A 12375-nucleotide genomic window follows, 5' to 3' on the forward strand; every position below is an offset into this window, starting at 1 on the left:
GATTATACCTTCAAGCACATACCTTGGGGACTAAACTAGCAATACAAGCAAGGAGATGCATGATGTGTGCACTTGAATATGTCTAGGTATTTAAATTATTATGCAAGAAAGATAAACATATAAAAAAGTAACCTTGCTAGCAATCTAGAAAAATGTACCAGCTAGCAAACAAGCTACTTGCAAAAAAGCCAGCAAGCACATATTCATTTGGTACAATCTTAATCAACCTTCACAAAATTAATTTCACGCTTATTGTCCAATTTCTAACAATGATTACAACACTACATTTATGTCACAAATGTCTTTCAAAATTTCTATCTGTCCTTCATGGGCTTTTATTCACACATTAATTGACAATGAACCCTAAGCAACTGACACAGAAAGAAAACTGTGTTTTGCTTCCAGGTCACTTTACAAGCAGTGAAGGAGGCTATGACAACTATGGAGGACTTAAAAGAGAGAATGAGACAAATGGAGGAGGCTGTGGTAAGATATCAGTTGATCAATTATAGTTTTGTGTGTACACATAAAGCTTTATTAGATTTGTTAAAATATGTACACTGAGTGTTAACATTAAGGAGCAAGACCTTAATATGGCACTTTCTGTGTTTCCTATATTTCACTTCCATTTGTTCTAGTGTGCCATATTATTGTTGGATTTAAATCACAGGTTTTGAATCTCTAAAATAAAATAATCAAAAATTCTAATTATTGTGGAGTGTGTGTATGTGTGTGTGTGTGTGTGTGTGTGGTGTGTGTGGGGTGGGGGGATGAATACCTACTGTAATGCCTGGCTCCTCCAAGCTCATTATTCCAAATTATTCTAATTTCGGCATCACAGTAGGAATATTCTTGAATCCCTGATTAGGGACTATAGTTTTCTGAAACTAATTCTAAAGCCGCTTCCAGCATCATGAAGCATCGCCTGTTTCACAATTTTTTGAATAGCAATTTTTAAGAAAATGGGTTCAAATAAAAGATCTTGCAATAGGAGAATATAATATTTATCAATAATGTATATATTCATAACTGCACATATGTGAACATTAAGAGAACAGTAGCTGTATTTCCAAATGATAGCACTTGCGTTACAAAACATCTCTCCAGAGGTCATTAGGCAGTAACCTGGCTGCCCTCCCCCACCCCGAGGAGCTGGTCCTGTGGAGCCATGTGGCCGAAGCTCTCCCCCAGCCGGTACCATCTCTTCCCCCAGCGCCCACAGCACTGTCTCAGCGCATTGCCACCCGCGGGCAGCAGGGTCTCAGTTCTGCTTGTTTTACTCCGGCAGACCAGGCCGCAGAACCAACCCAGCATGGAGTCCGAACAGCAGGAGGGACAGCAGGCCCTGCGCTGGGTCGGAGCTCTGTCCACCCAGCAGGCAGCGCTCAAAGAGGAGCTGGAGTCGCTGCAGGACCAGCTGCAGCAGCTCACGCTGGCACTGGGTGAGGCAACAAAAGCATCTTCCCTTGAAAAAGCACAATCCTCAGTTTGCAATATGCATTTCTTTCCTCCTTCACTTACTCTTTACTTTGTGTGTATTCAGGAGATTATTCATATTCTTAATCACTTTTTAATACTGTGCGAATTATACAATGAGGAGGAATGTTGACAGTCACAGAATAGGCCCATGGTAACGACTGAATGTGCTTCTTTCTTAGCTCTGTGATCTTTAATATGGCCTACATGCTGTCCATCGAGACTTGCTGGATTATTCTAGTGGGAGAGGCTTCATAGTGAATACCTTATTGCTCATCACTTCAGGCTTACGGGATGGGAACAGCAGAGTGCGATGGTTCAAAATGCCCTTACTCTCTTACTGAATGTGATGTGAGTCATAATGTTCACAGTTGAGTTCCCTCTCCTTCCTGTCTCTACTCCATCTCTCTCCCCACAGCAAACAAGGACATCCCCAATAACATCCAGGCACATTTAAAATCCCTGGATGATGAGTTACATTCTTTGAAAAGAAAAGAAACACAGGTGACACGCCTTGCAGAAAGCTTGTAGTGATGTCATTTAAGCCCGCGCCAGCCAGTCAGTGTAACTGCAGATTAATAATCAGGATTGAATCCCTTTTTCTAGCATATTCTTCTTATGTCCTAAGAGTGTTTTGTTGTGCTCAGGTTCTATTCCTGCAGGTTTTTTCATTACTCACACCGGTAATGCGGTTCTTTTTTTGGCAGGAGCAAAGGGGTCTGAAGACGTTCTATGATAAACTGGCAGAGTTCAGGGCAGAATCTGACAGACAGAATGCTGCCACTGAGCGACTGCTGGACAGCTGCAGAGAGTTGGAGGTGAAGCCAATATTCTCTCATGCAGAAACTCTCTAGGATATTGTTTTATCTCAATCCAGAAATAGACTCAAAGGATATTTTTTAACCCCCAAGCACGCATATTAAATTTAGAAATAATCCTGATGAAGTGATGAAATCTGGGCAATGTAATCATTCTTGTTCAAATGCTTAATCATCCCATGTATTAATGGCACACTCTATTTCTAAGGTTTATTTCTGAATGAAAATCATAATCTGCTCAGTACAGTAAAATGAACCAAAGTAGCTTAAAGCCACCGAGGCTACAAATGCAGACTGGGGGTGAACACTCCCAGTCTGTATTTAAAACTTTTGAAATACAGGAACAAAATCATGAAAAATGTGGGAGACATAAGACTTATACCACCTGGTAAGGCTGGTTTGAGCAGGTCACAGAAGTTTCTTTAAACCTGGAAAGGTTTAGCAAAGAATCATTTTGCAGTGTGATGCTGGTAAATCCACAAATGATGTGACTGAAATGGTTAATTTATGTTTGAAACGATGTTGAAACAAGGTCTGACTATCAGTGTGCAGGTTGAGTATGAGAACATGTAGTGATGTGTGTATGCGATTGGTTGAGTATGAGAACATGTAGTGATGTGGGTATGCGATTGGCTGTGTATGAGAGAACGTGATTGCTGAAGCTGACCAATGGTCAGCTGCAACAAGAGCTTCCTGACCGAACTTGCTTTGTGTATTTGCATGAATTTTCGAAATAGCTAGAATATAGCTAACTAGCTACTTCCTTTTGTGTTATGTGTTTGTTTTCATCTTTACAGAGCAGAGTGTCTCACCTTGAGCGGCACAGAGTCCAAATGCAGAAAAGAAAAGGTTCTGGTGAGAGTGGTGAGGTAGCGTGTTATTCTTATTGAATTTGATTGAGTATAATTCTAACCTTCCTCTGTGGTTTATGTCTCAATACTTAAAAAGGAAAGACATATCCAGCACTGATTGCACTTTTTTAATATATATTTTTCAGATCCCTTGAGTCTATCAAGACATTGAGTGTGCTTACAGCAGGGCTGCTCAACCCTGTTCCTGGAGATCTACTGTACTGTTGGCATTCACTCCAATAATAACAAATCCTGCCTCATTCAAAAGCTAGAGATCTCGTTTAGCTGCTAATTAGTAGAATCAGGTGCACTCAAATTAGGGTTGAAATGAGAACGTACAGGATGGTAGATCTCCTGGACCAGGGATGGGGAGTTCTGGCTTTCAGGAACCTAATTGCAGTCATCTGCTCCCTGGGCAGGGGCAGCTGGAAAGAGGCGTGGGGGATGAGGATGCGTCTCTCAGTCAAGCTCAGCAGAAGGCCATCTCTCAATACCTGAGCTCCCTACTGCAGGACCTGCTGCCTACCCTGCCCACACAGGACTGGGACTGGCCAGAGGTGCTGGACAAGCTGTCCAAGGACATGGAACACAAGGTGAGCAAGAGAGCCAGTCAATGGCCTTTGGGTTAAGGCAATGCATGTGGAGAGCTCTACATTATATACACACTATAACTATATTAAATTGAAACATTATTGAAAATTATGCCAATTATATAGTATTATAAAGCACATTTTTATTATCATTATCATTTTCATTAATGGGAAAATACAATACTATTAGTATACAATATTATATGCTCTGTAATCTCCTAAGGTGTTTTAAGAGAAAAGTTTTGTGTAGTGATTATTTTTCTGTCTGGTACACACACACACACAGCGTGTTTTCCCAAAGGCTGCAAGCCACTGTGCTATAAAACCCATACAGAAAACATACATAGGAAGTGGTGAATATCCCTTTCATTTTAATGCATCCCCCATTGCTAATTACTTTGTTTCAGACATTAAGGCGCACTTGTTCTGTATCTGCCCTAATCCTGGAGGGCTACAGTTCAGACAATTTCCGCCTACAGTTTTAATGGAGTAAGGCACTTAGCTACCAGAGTGAACTGTTTGTTCAATTTAAGGAATCCATTCAGCTTCCATCTCTGAATGAGAGTGGTTTTATTATTGATTGGATATCAGATTACTGCAACATTGAAGATACTGAATAAATGCATTGGCATCTTCTTCTTCTTCTACTTCTTCTTCTATTCTGAAGTGTTATGCGCTGGGAACTGCCATGCCCACAGCTCTTCTGTGACAGAACCTCTCATCATGTAGGCATATGCAAGTAAAATAAAATCTCCCAAACTCTACAACATGGCAGGAAAAGCCACAGACAGAACAGCTTCATTAATCTATAATGTCTTGTGGTGGTGCCACCTGTGGTCCACAGCTAGATCGCGTGGAGCTCATCCCTCTGAAGCAGGAGCTGGAAGACGGCTGGAGGAAGATCAAAGCCAGGCTAAAGGAGGAGCCAGATCTCGGGGCTAACACACCTGCAGGCTTCCGAAAGTATGGCCCCCTCCTCTACATGACTGACTCTGGCTTTTCATCACACTGTCTTTATTAGCATTAAGTTCAGTACAATAAATCCTGGAAGAAGTGTCAAGAAAATGTTAAAGATGGTACTATTCTGAGACCTGTATTGTGCAAAGAAAGACTGTGTACACATTACATTGAAAATGATCATAACTCCAGACTCCCCCTAGCGACATACTGACATACTGATACCATAGCATTTTTCTTATGTCATTGGAACCATGATATATAAGCCTGGTTTGCATTATTGAACACTTCTTCATTTGGTCTGTGCCTTCAGAAAGCTGCTGGAGAGGGTTTCCTGCATCTCCTGTGATAAGCCTGCAAACATATTGACAGGAATGTGAGTGCACACTCTTTCAGCTTTCAGCATGACAGCTTTTTGACCTGTTTATCTATTTTCCCTGTCCTCTCTCCGTCTTATGAATACAACTTTCAAGCAGATGTGTCAGATATGCACATTGTCTTTACATAAGCATGAATGCCTATGCCCAAATGTCAGGCACCTGGTGACGGTCAGGTCCACATCACCTCGTCCTGGCAGATCTGGGTCTACGGGGCCCCGCCAGCGGAGATGGGCCTGGAGGTGAGGACACAGCACAGACCAAGCACCGGGGTGTACTCTTCTCTTTGGCTTTTTCCAATATGATGGGAAGAGATGAGGAAGGCAGAGATTAGCACAGCTGGACAGGGGGTGTCTGTTAATATGAATGCAAGCAACCACATGTCAGGCAGCTGATTTTGCTGCTGTTTCCCTAAGTTACCACTAGGTGTCAGACTAACATTGGTATGCTGGGGCTGTAAGTCTGGGGCTCTGGTGGCATGTTGGCAACAGCTCTGTGAGACTGCTGGGTAAACTATGTGCCTCCACAGAATACTAACCAGCAGACAAAGAGCTCTCCTTACCAAGAACATGCACTGCAGGATCTCAGGGATACTGTGCTGAGTCAGCTAGGCATTCCACAGATTGGTTGAAGACTATAAATAAAAATTTACATCTAATCTTTCAAGCTTGGCTGCTTTAACATAATATTATGCAATTTGTTGACTTGTGATTGCAGTGTCGGGGCATGCACACTATGTAATAATGTAATGGTAGATTGTAAGAACCCCTATGTCTTTGCATTTTCCATTTTTTTGAATACGCCAGCGGGGGGGTCCAGACCCGCAGAGCTGCAGCTGACAGACGACCGCCCTCCGCCCAGACCCTTCGCTCCTTCTATCCCAGCATGGACCCTGTCCAGCAGCCCTACTGCAGGGTGAGCGCGAGGCCCATGCTCCCTGCAAGGGACCGGAGGACTTTGCCCCAGCCAGATGGCTGTGTGTGCCATGTCTGAACCGAGAGACTGCGGACTGGTGCTACGCTGACTGTCGTCCAAGATGACACGCTGTGTATAAGTGTTTATGCCCATCTCGGTGTTGGACGGATGGAAAAGGGTGTCTGGACATACACAGAGTAGGTGTTAATTTTTCAGGGCGATCCGTTGCCATTGGCCCCCGCTCAGCCGTGACAAACCGGCCTTCACTCGATACAGGCTCATCCCAGCATGCCTCGCTCCAGACCCCAGTGTTCCTGCAGCACGCCGGGCTTGGAAGGCATAGCGCACTGCGTGCCCTGTGAGGCAGATCTAATGACAGGGAGGCAGGGGGCCGGAGAGCGGCAGCTGTCACAGTCACTCTGCTCCCCCAGCCAGATTCAATCGCACTAATGGGAGCGCATGCTCCATCTGACACCCACGCTGCCCGCGTGGACCCATGTTGGCCCTCACTGTCTCCACTGAAGTAAGTTAGCATTGACCCAGTGGCACGTGAAATGGCGGCCTTAAACACTCATGACCCCTCACAGAAACTCCTCTCAAACGCAGGTTTCTGCTCTCACCACATGCCTGTGCCCTGTCAGAGCTGGTCTGTGAGCACAGCAGACAGTCTCTCTTGTGTAGGTTGATTTAGTGATGGGGAATTTGAATAAAGGATCTCATTGCCTGAAGAGTGTTGGAAAGTGGCAGGCGTTTTCTCAGTGCAGTACCTTCCTTCTCTACACGGGATGCAGTCCATAGGGGTTCTGTGAGTTCTTGTTTTCTGAACACTGTGTTTTTATGTTTTTATGTTCTAGGAGGAGGTTGGGATCCTGGGGACTGATGGCATCCTGTACAGAGGCCGTGTGGACCTGACCTTGCCTTCCCTAGTGCCCCCTTGTTCCAGGTCCAGTACCCCTGTCCTGCCAGAGAGAATATGACCACCGGCACAGCTAAGGACACACATGCTGCTCATGTACATTATCAGTGCATTCAGCACACACATATAAAGAGAATCAGAGACTTTGTTTTTGCTATCATTTGAATCCAGTTAAAATTAATACGAATGTCCTTGGTTGTCTGTAAGTATATATAATTACTGAGGCCTGTGTTCAGTAAGCAGACCAAAATATTACCAAGCCCTTTAAATATAGTGTACATTGTCATTATAAATGCCTCAGCAACAAAGCAGGAGGAAGAGAATATCTGTAACAGAAGGTATTATAAATGTAATCTCTGCTTTAAGTTTAAAAATAGAGCAGTGGGAACAATCCTTTTACACCCAGGCTGACGAGGAAGCTGTCAGAGGCGTGTCTCTGTGTGGGGTCTACGTACGAGCACTGCAGTTCTTCTGACGCTCCACACTAATCCTGCTCCTGCGTCTGCTGTAGACTGCAGTGCAGCTACTCCGAAGATAGCATTGCACCTACAGCTACGCCTGATTAAAAAGCAGCCAGTTCCAGTTGGCTGCATCATGACTGTTCCCTGAATTTACCTTTAAGTTTAATTGATTGGCAGGCTGCGTCTTTGTTTGGGCGTTGTAACCGCTAATACTCTGTGCGGTGTCCTGGATAAGGCCCTCAGACGAAGGAAGTTGAATAAACCACGGTACTGTGCCTGTTCCCTGGTAAGAGAGATTTCATGGTCGTTTTTGTGTGGAATTTTAAAAGCGTACTGTACCGACAGGAATGGCTGCTTTTACATGTTATGTAATACGTGCCTCCCTGCTTCCTCTCCTCCCCCCTCCCACACACCATTCTCCTCACTCTATTATTCTTCCTGTCACGGTCAGTAATTCACAGGAGACTCAGTCCTGTTGGTCCTCTGCCAGCGATGAGGAGGTCGTGACAGTGGCGGCGGTTGTTTTATCCTTGGGTTCGTGACATTCACTTCAGTAATATTTATGTGCTGAGTAGCAGCTCTCCTTCCTGCCAGGACCGAGGATACTGTTTCAGTTCCGGTGAGCAGGCAGCTATGGAGTCAGCTCCCCTTCCTGGTGCCGACGGGGTGGAAAAGCCAGCCTGTGCCAAAGCAAACCTGCCACTGCAGCAAGGTGAGGGGTGGCCTGCTGGACACGTCCAGCCCCTGCGCAGTCACTACCTTACGCTGCTCGCAGATGACCTTAGTTGAAACAAGATCGTGTGTGTACCCTTAATTACAGACACTGCAGCACGTTATGGGGAAACGTTTCTTTACCATGTGCTTAGTCACTGTAGATCTTCTCAGAGAGAGGCATGGAGCATGAAAATTAAAGCATGTTAAATAACAGCATGTTATGTGCACCAATAAATCAATCACTTTGCTAAGATTTATTTTTCTGTGGTTGTAAAACCAATGTCGCTACAGCGAACGCAGCAGTCATTCTCAGTTAATACACAGAGGAATCAGCAGGACTTGCTGTCTGCCAGACAGCCAGCATGTCTGAGGGCCTGAGACTACTTCAAATGAACACAGTCAGTAACAGACCCAGGGAGGTGGCACACACACTAATCCTTGCGGTGTGTGTAACGCAGGTCTGAGAGGAATTTGGCTGTGTGAGCAGCCATGTTGAGTCCCTGTGCTTGACCAGCCTCCAACTGAAGGATGATGTCAATTTCTGTTAAACTGTTTTTTCAGAGCTCATTAAAATTCTGCCCTCTCTACCAGCCAATCTACATAACATGAAAATCAGTGAATCTGCACAGCATAACAATATAAAAATCAGTGGTAATGCACTGTTCTCAAGCAGACTATTGAAAAAAAAGTTGAAAATACAAATCAATAGGTATCATTTTCCAAAGGTGAGGAAGCGATTTCATTTGCTTACTTGCACATCTTCAATTTTAATTTACTGTACTGTGAAGATAAAATGTGTGTCTTCAAATCTGTAAAGAGACAAATCTCATAACTGCTGTAATATAGAGTGCTTTACCTGAACCTATCACCAGAGGGCTCTCTGTAAACCCAATGGCCTTGACATATTTTGGTGCATCTGTTTCAGGGCTTTCATAAACTGCCGGATGTAAGCGTATTACTCATTTTGAGGAAATAGTGTAAAAATAATCATCTGGAGTTGTGCCATTAAGTTACAGTTACAGGGTGTAACCACTATTTGTTATCAGTGATTTTGTATTGCTGTTTATGTCCTATATCCACAAGTTATCAGTTTATGCACATTCAATTTATGTGTTACAATGTGTTCCATAGCCGTTCACAACTGTAAAGCTGGTGTCTAATTGGACAGCAATTATATTGACACAAAAGATTATTGAAGTCATGTGATTTGGCTGTTTCTCAAGCACCTCCCGCTAAACAAAGAGCTAAAGAACAGTGTTCCTCAGAGTGACGGAGAACTGCATTAGAGATGCATGGGCACCCGGCAGCTCCTGCATTCTTTTGGATTAATCTTGAATAATAAAAGCCTTGGTGTGTCTGTGTGTGTGTGTGTGTGTGTGTGTATGCGAAAGAGAGACAGGAGGGGGAGGGGGCAGACAGATAGACAGACAGACAGAGAGAGAGAGAGAAGTTGGTGAGTTGGCTGTGCATATGTGTGTGTGAAAAAGAGAGAGAGAGTGTTTGTGTGTGTGTGTGTGAGAGGGAGAGTATGTGTGTGTGTGTGTGTGTGTGCATGCGTGTGTGTGCGTGTGTGTGTGCATGCGTGTGTGTCTTTTCTGAATGAAAACATGGAGAGCCACTTCCCATTTGTGCTCAGCAGCTGGAGCCTCTCTGTGAGTAGTGAGGGGGAATGAAAGGCGCTGTACACGAGAGAGAGAGCGGCCCTGCTGCAGCACTGTCTGCACGCCGTCAGCACACAGGCCCAGCGCTGTGCTCCGCCTCTTAGTCACAGACATGTTTTCCACATGTGACCTGCAGCGCTGTGATTGGACGCCACTGTGGCCTCTCGCTCGACTCAAACTCCAGCGACGTCACAGAGGAGCTTCACAAGGGCCACAGCTGGAGTTGATCTCAGCACAGGTGTGGAGTCCCCCAGATGTTTATTACAGAAGAAGGAAGCTTATCTTCGCTTTCTTTTTTGTCTAGCTTCGTCACTAATACTGTTGCCTCTATTGGTTATCATGAATAAATATAAGCATGAAAATATTTTGGAAAGAATCTCTGCTGGAATAAATAAATAAATAATGCCCTCTGTGGTTTCACACCAGAAGAATTTCTGACAACATTCAAATGAAGCAGCAATGCTCAGACAAGTCATGGCAAAGCCTTGCACTGAACTGAATAAAACTGCTCCATGGCTACACTCTAAATCCCAGTGTGAAAACCCAGACAGAGGCTAATCAGCCCATTTCTACTACAAGCCCCACTGATTGGTGGCCTAGATCACAGTCTCCCAGCGTGTCTTTTGTGAGGCAGATCTGAACTCTCCATATAAGGCAGGCAGCGTCTAAGCCCTGCTCTGTGGAGCATGCTAATTCACTGAACGCCATCTCTGCAGCCCTGGGCAGCACCAAGCTGCTCTCTGCTCCGGGATGGACCCTCACAACAGAGTGCATTGATCGCTTTAACACATTGCTCCTCAGTGGGGAGGGGGGAGAAGAAAAGATAAAGCTGTCCCTTATACCCCGGCACAGAGCTTAACGGCATGGCCATAACAAATGTTAATGAGGCCCTGGCTTCAGAGCCGCAGTCCCTATTTGTCACTTAGCGATGATGTTGCGCGGAGGCAGAGCATGGTTTGTGAGACTGAGTGAGAAAGTGTGTTTGTATGTGTGTGTGTGTGTGTCAGAGGGAGGGGGTGGGGTGGTAGTGTTTGTGGTATGAGAATGGAGCTGAATGTTGTCAGTTGCAGGGGGGTGGAGTTATCGGGTGGCATGTGACTTGTGTGTGTTTGTGGAGAGGGGGTTGGCTCATTGTTGCTGTCGTTACCCCTGCCTGACCTGTTCTGCGCAGTCTAGACACACGCTTTCACGGGTCTCCACGGACCGCCTGCCTGCAAGGTTGCTGCGAAGGGCGCAGTCTCGCTGCTTGCAGCATGAGTCCTCATTCATTTACCAGAACCTTATGGCCGTGTGGATCCAGACCCTGCAGTGCTGAGAGATCTGTCCATGATGCTGTCATGACGCAGCACAGAGGGCTGGCAGACCGACCTTTATGTAACGGCGGCAACATAATGATGGTGGAAAACGTCCCAGCCTTCATTTTCCTCTGGGAAGGAAATGTACAAGTGAAAACGTACATTCTTTTTTACCCACAAGGGAGCCACTGCATTTACCCATTGTCACAGTTTATAACGTTCAAGTAGCCTTCCGGTTCTGAAATAAAAGCAAATCAACAGCTGGAGGCTGTGAGCAGCGTGCATTTGCATAATGTTGCGCGCGTGGGCGTTTGTGTGTCTGTGCGTGCATGCTTGCTTCCATGGCTGCTCTTGACATCTGAGAGAGTACGCTGGGCCTGGGAATGCGCGTCTGTGCGCCTGCGTGGGCGTGTCAGTGCGTTTGTTTTTGTTTGGCTTTCTCTGCGGCCCCTCCCCTTTGGCAGGGCACGGCGAAGGCTCTGAGAATCAGGAGTCACGCCATCGCAGACCGGCTATGAGCGCTGCCTGTCCGCAGCGTCCGCAGTCTCCTTCTCCTTACTCATGCTCCCACATTTTATTGTCCCTGCCTTGTCCCTCCCACTTTACCTTTCACCCACTTCCTGCCTGCTCACAGCTCGCATAATTTATGCTCCTGTTATGACTGCACAAACTGACAGCTTACAGACGTATTACTCTTTACTCGGTTCAGTGCTGCCCTGGGCTCCCAGACACAGATGTACCATTCAACTATGGAGCACACCCAACATTTTAATGCTTAAACACCATAGTGCTGCATACACCACAGCCCAGCACGATTAGCTACTGAACGTGCTGTGTGGCAAGCTGAAATGGTGATGCAGTACACAAATACTGTATCACTATTCTTCACAGGCAACTGATAAGGCAAGGTATTATGTAAACAGCAATTGTTAAAATATGGCAAGCCCATTATGTTATTGTTTGGTTGGTAACCACGGAGGTAACAACTGATGTTTTGCATTTTGCCCTGACCCAAACACAATTCCTACATGGCCTGTGGTGATGTGTACTGTATGAGCCATTGCATGTATAGTGAAGATCCTGAGAGGACTGAGCAGATATGTTCTAGCTGGGCAATCCATTTATAAGTATGCCTGGTTTGCACAGGGACATATGGATGAATAATCTGAGTGTGGTGGTTTGGAAGGCTGCAGGCTTAACCGTCCTGCAGACAGAGGCGGTGGTACGGTTGCGCACTGCAGCAGTGCATCTGACTGTTTCGCACACATTGCAATCCTGCCCACCCACAGCCATTCTGAGCAGGGCGCTTGCTCTGGAATCAATGGGGAACAATGCTCATTGTGG

General features: G+C 45.5%; 1 protein-coding gene across 2 annotated transcripts in view; it reads left to right on the forward strand.

The window, feature by feature from the left end:
* Positions 1–7503, forward strand: part of LOC135248320 (uncharacterized protein C16orf96 homolog) — a 9280-nt gene extending 1777 nt beyond the window's left edge. The window contains exons 3-14 of one of the 2 annotated variants that reach the window (XM_064322817.1): positions 406–486; positions 1108–1194; positions 1289–1442; positions 1895–1980; positions 2184–2294; positions 3092–3163; positions 3565–3738; positions 4580–4698; positions 5006–5068; positions 5228–5311; positions 5876–5984; positions 6839–7503. In XM_064322817.1, the coding sequence (XP_064178887.1) occupies positions 406–486; positions 1108–1194; positions 1289–1442; positions 1895–1980; positions 2184–2294; positions 3092–3163; positions 3565–3738; positions 4580–4698; positions 5006–5068; positions 5228–5311; positions 5876–5984; positions 6839–6961 (1263 nt within the window). In that variant the 3' untranslated portion in view covers positions 6962–7503. The remainder of the gene's footprint in view (positions 1–405; positions 487–1107; positions 1195–1288; positions 1443–1894; positions 1981–2183; positions 2295–3091; positions 3164–3564; positions 3739–4579; positions 4699–5005; positions 5069–5227; positions 5312–5875; positions 5985–6838) is intronic. The other variant, XM_064322818.1, reaches the window with a different exon arrangement.
* The last annotated feature ends 4872 nt before the right edge of the window (positions 7504–12375 follow it).

This window comes from Anguilla rostrata, chromosome 2 (assembly GCF_018555375.3).
Source record: "Anguilla rostrata isolate EN2019 chromosome 2, ASM1855537v3, whole genome shotgun sequence".
Classification (NCBI taxonomy): domain Eukaryota; kingdom Metazoa; phylum Chordata; class Actinopteri; order Anguilliformes; family Anguillidae; genus Anguilla; species Anguilla rostrata.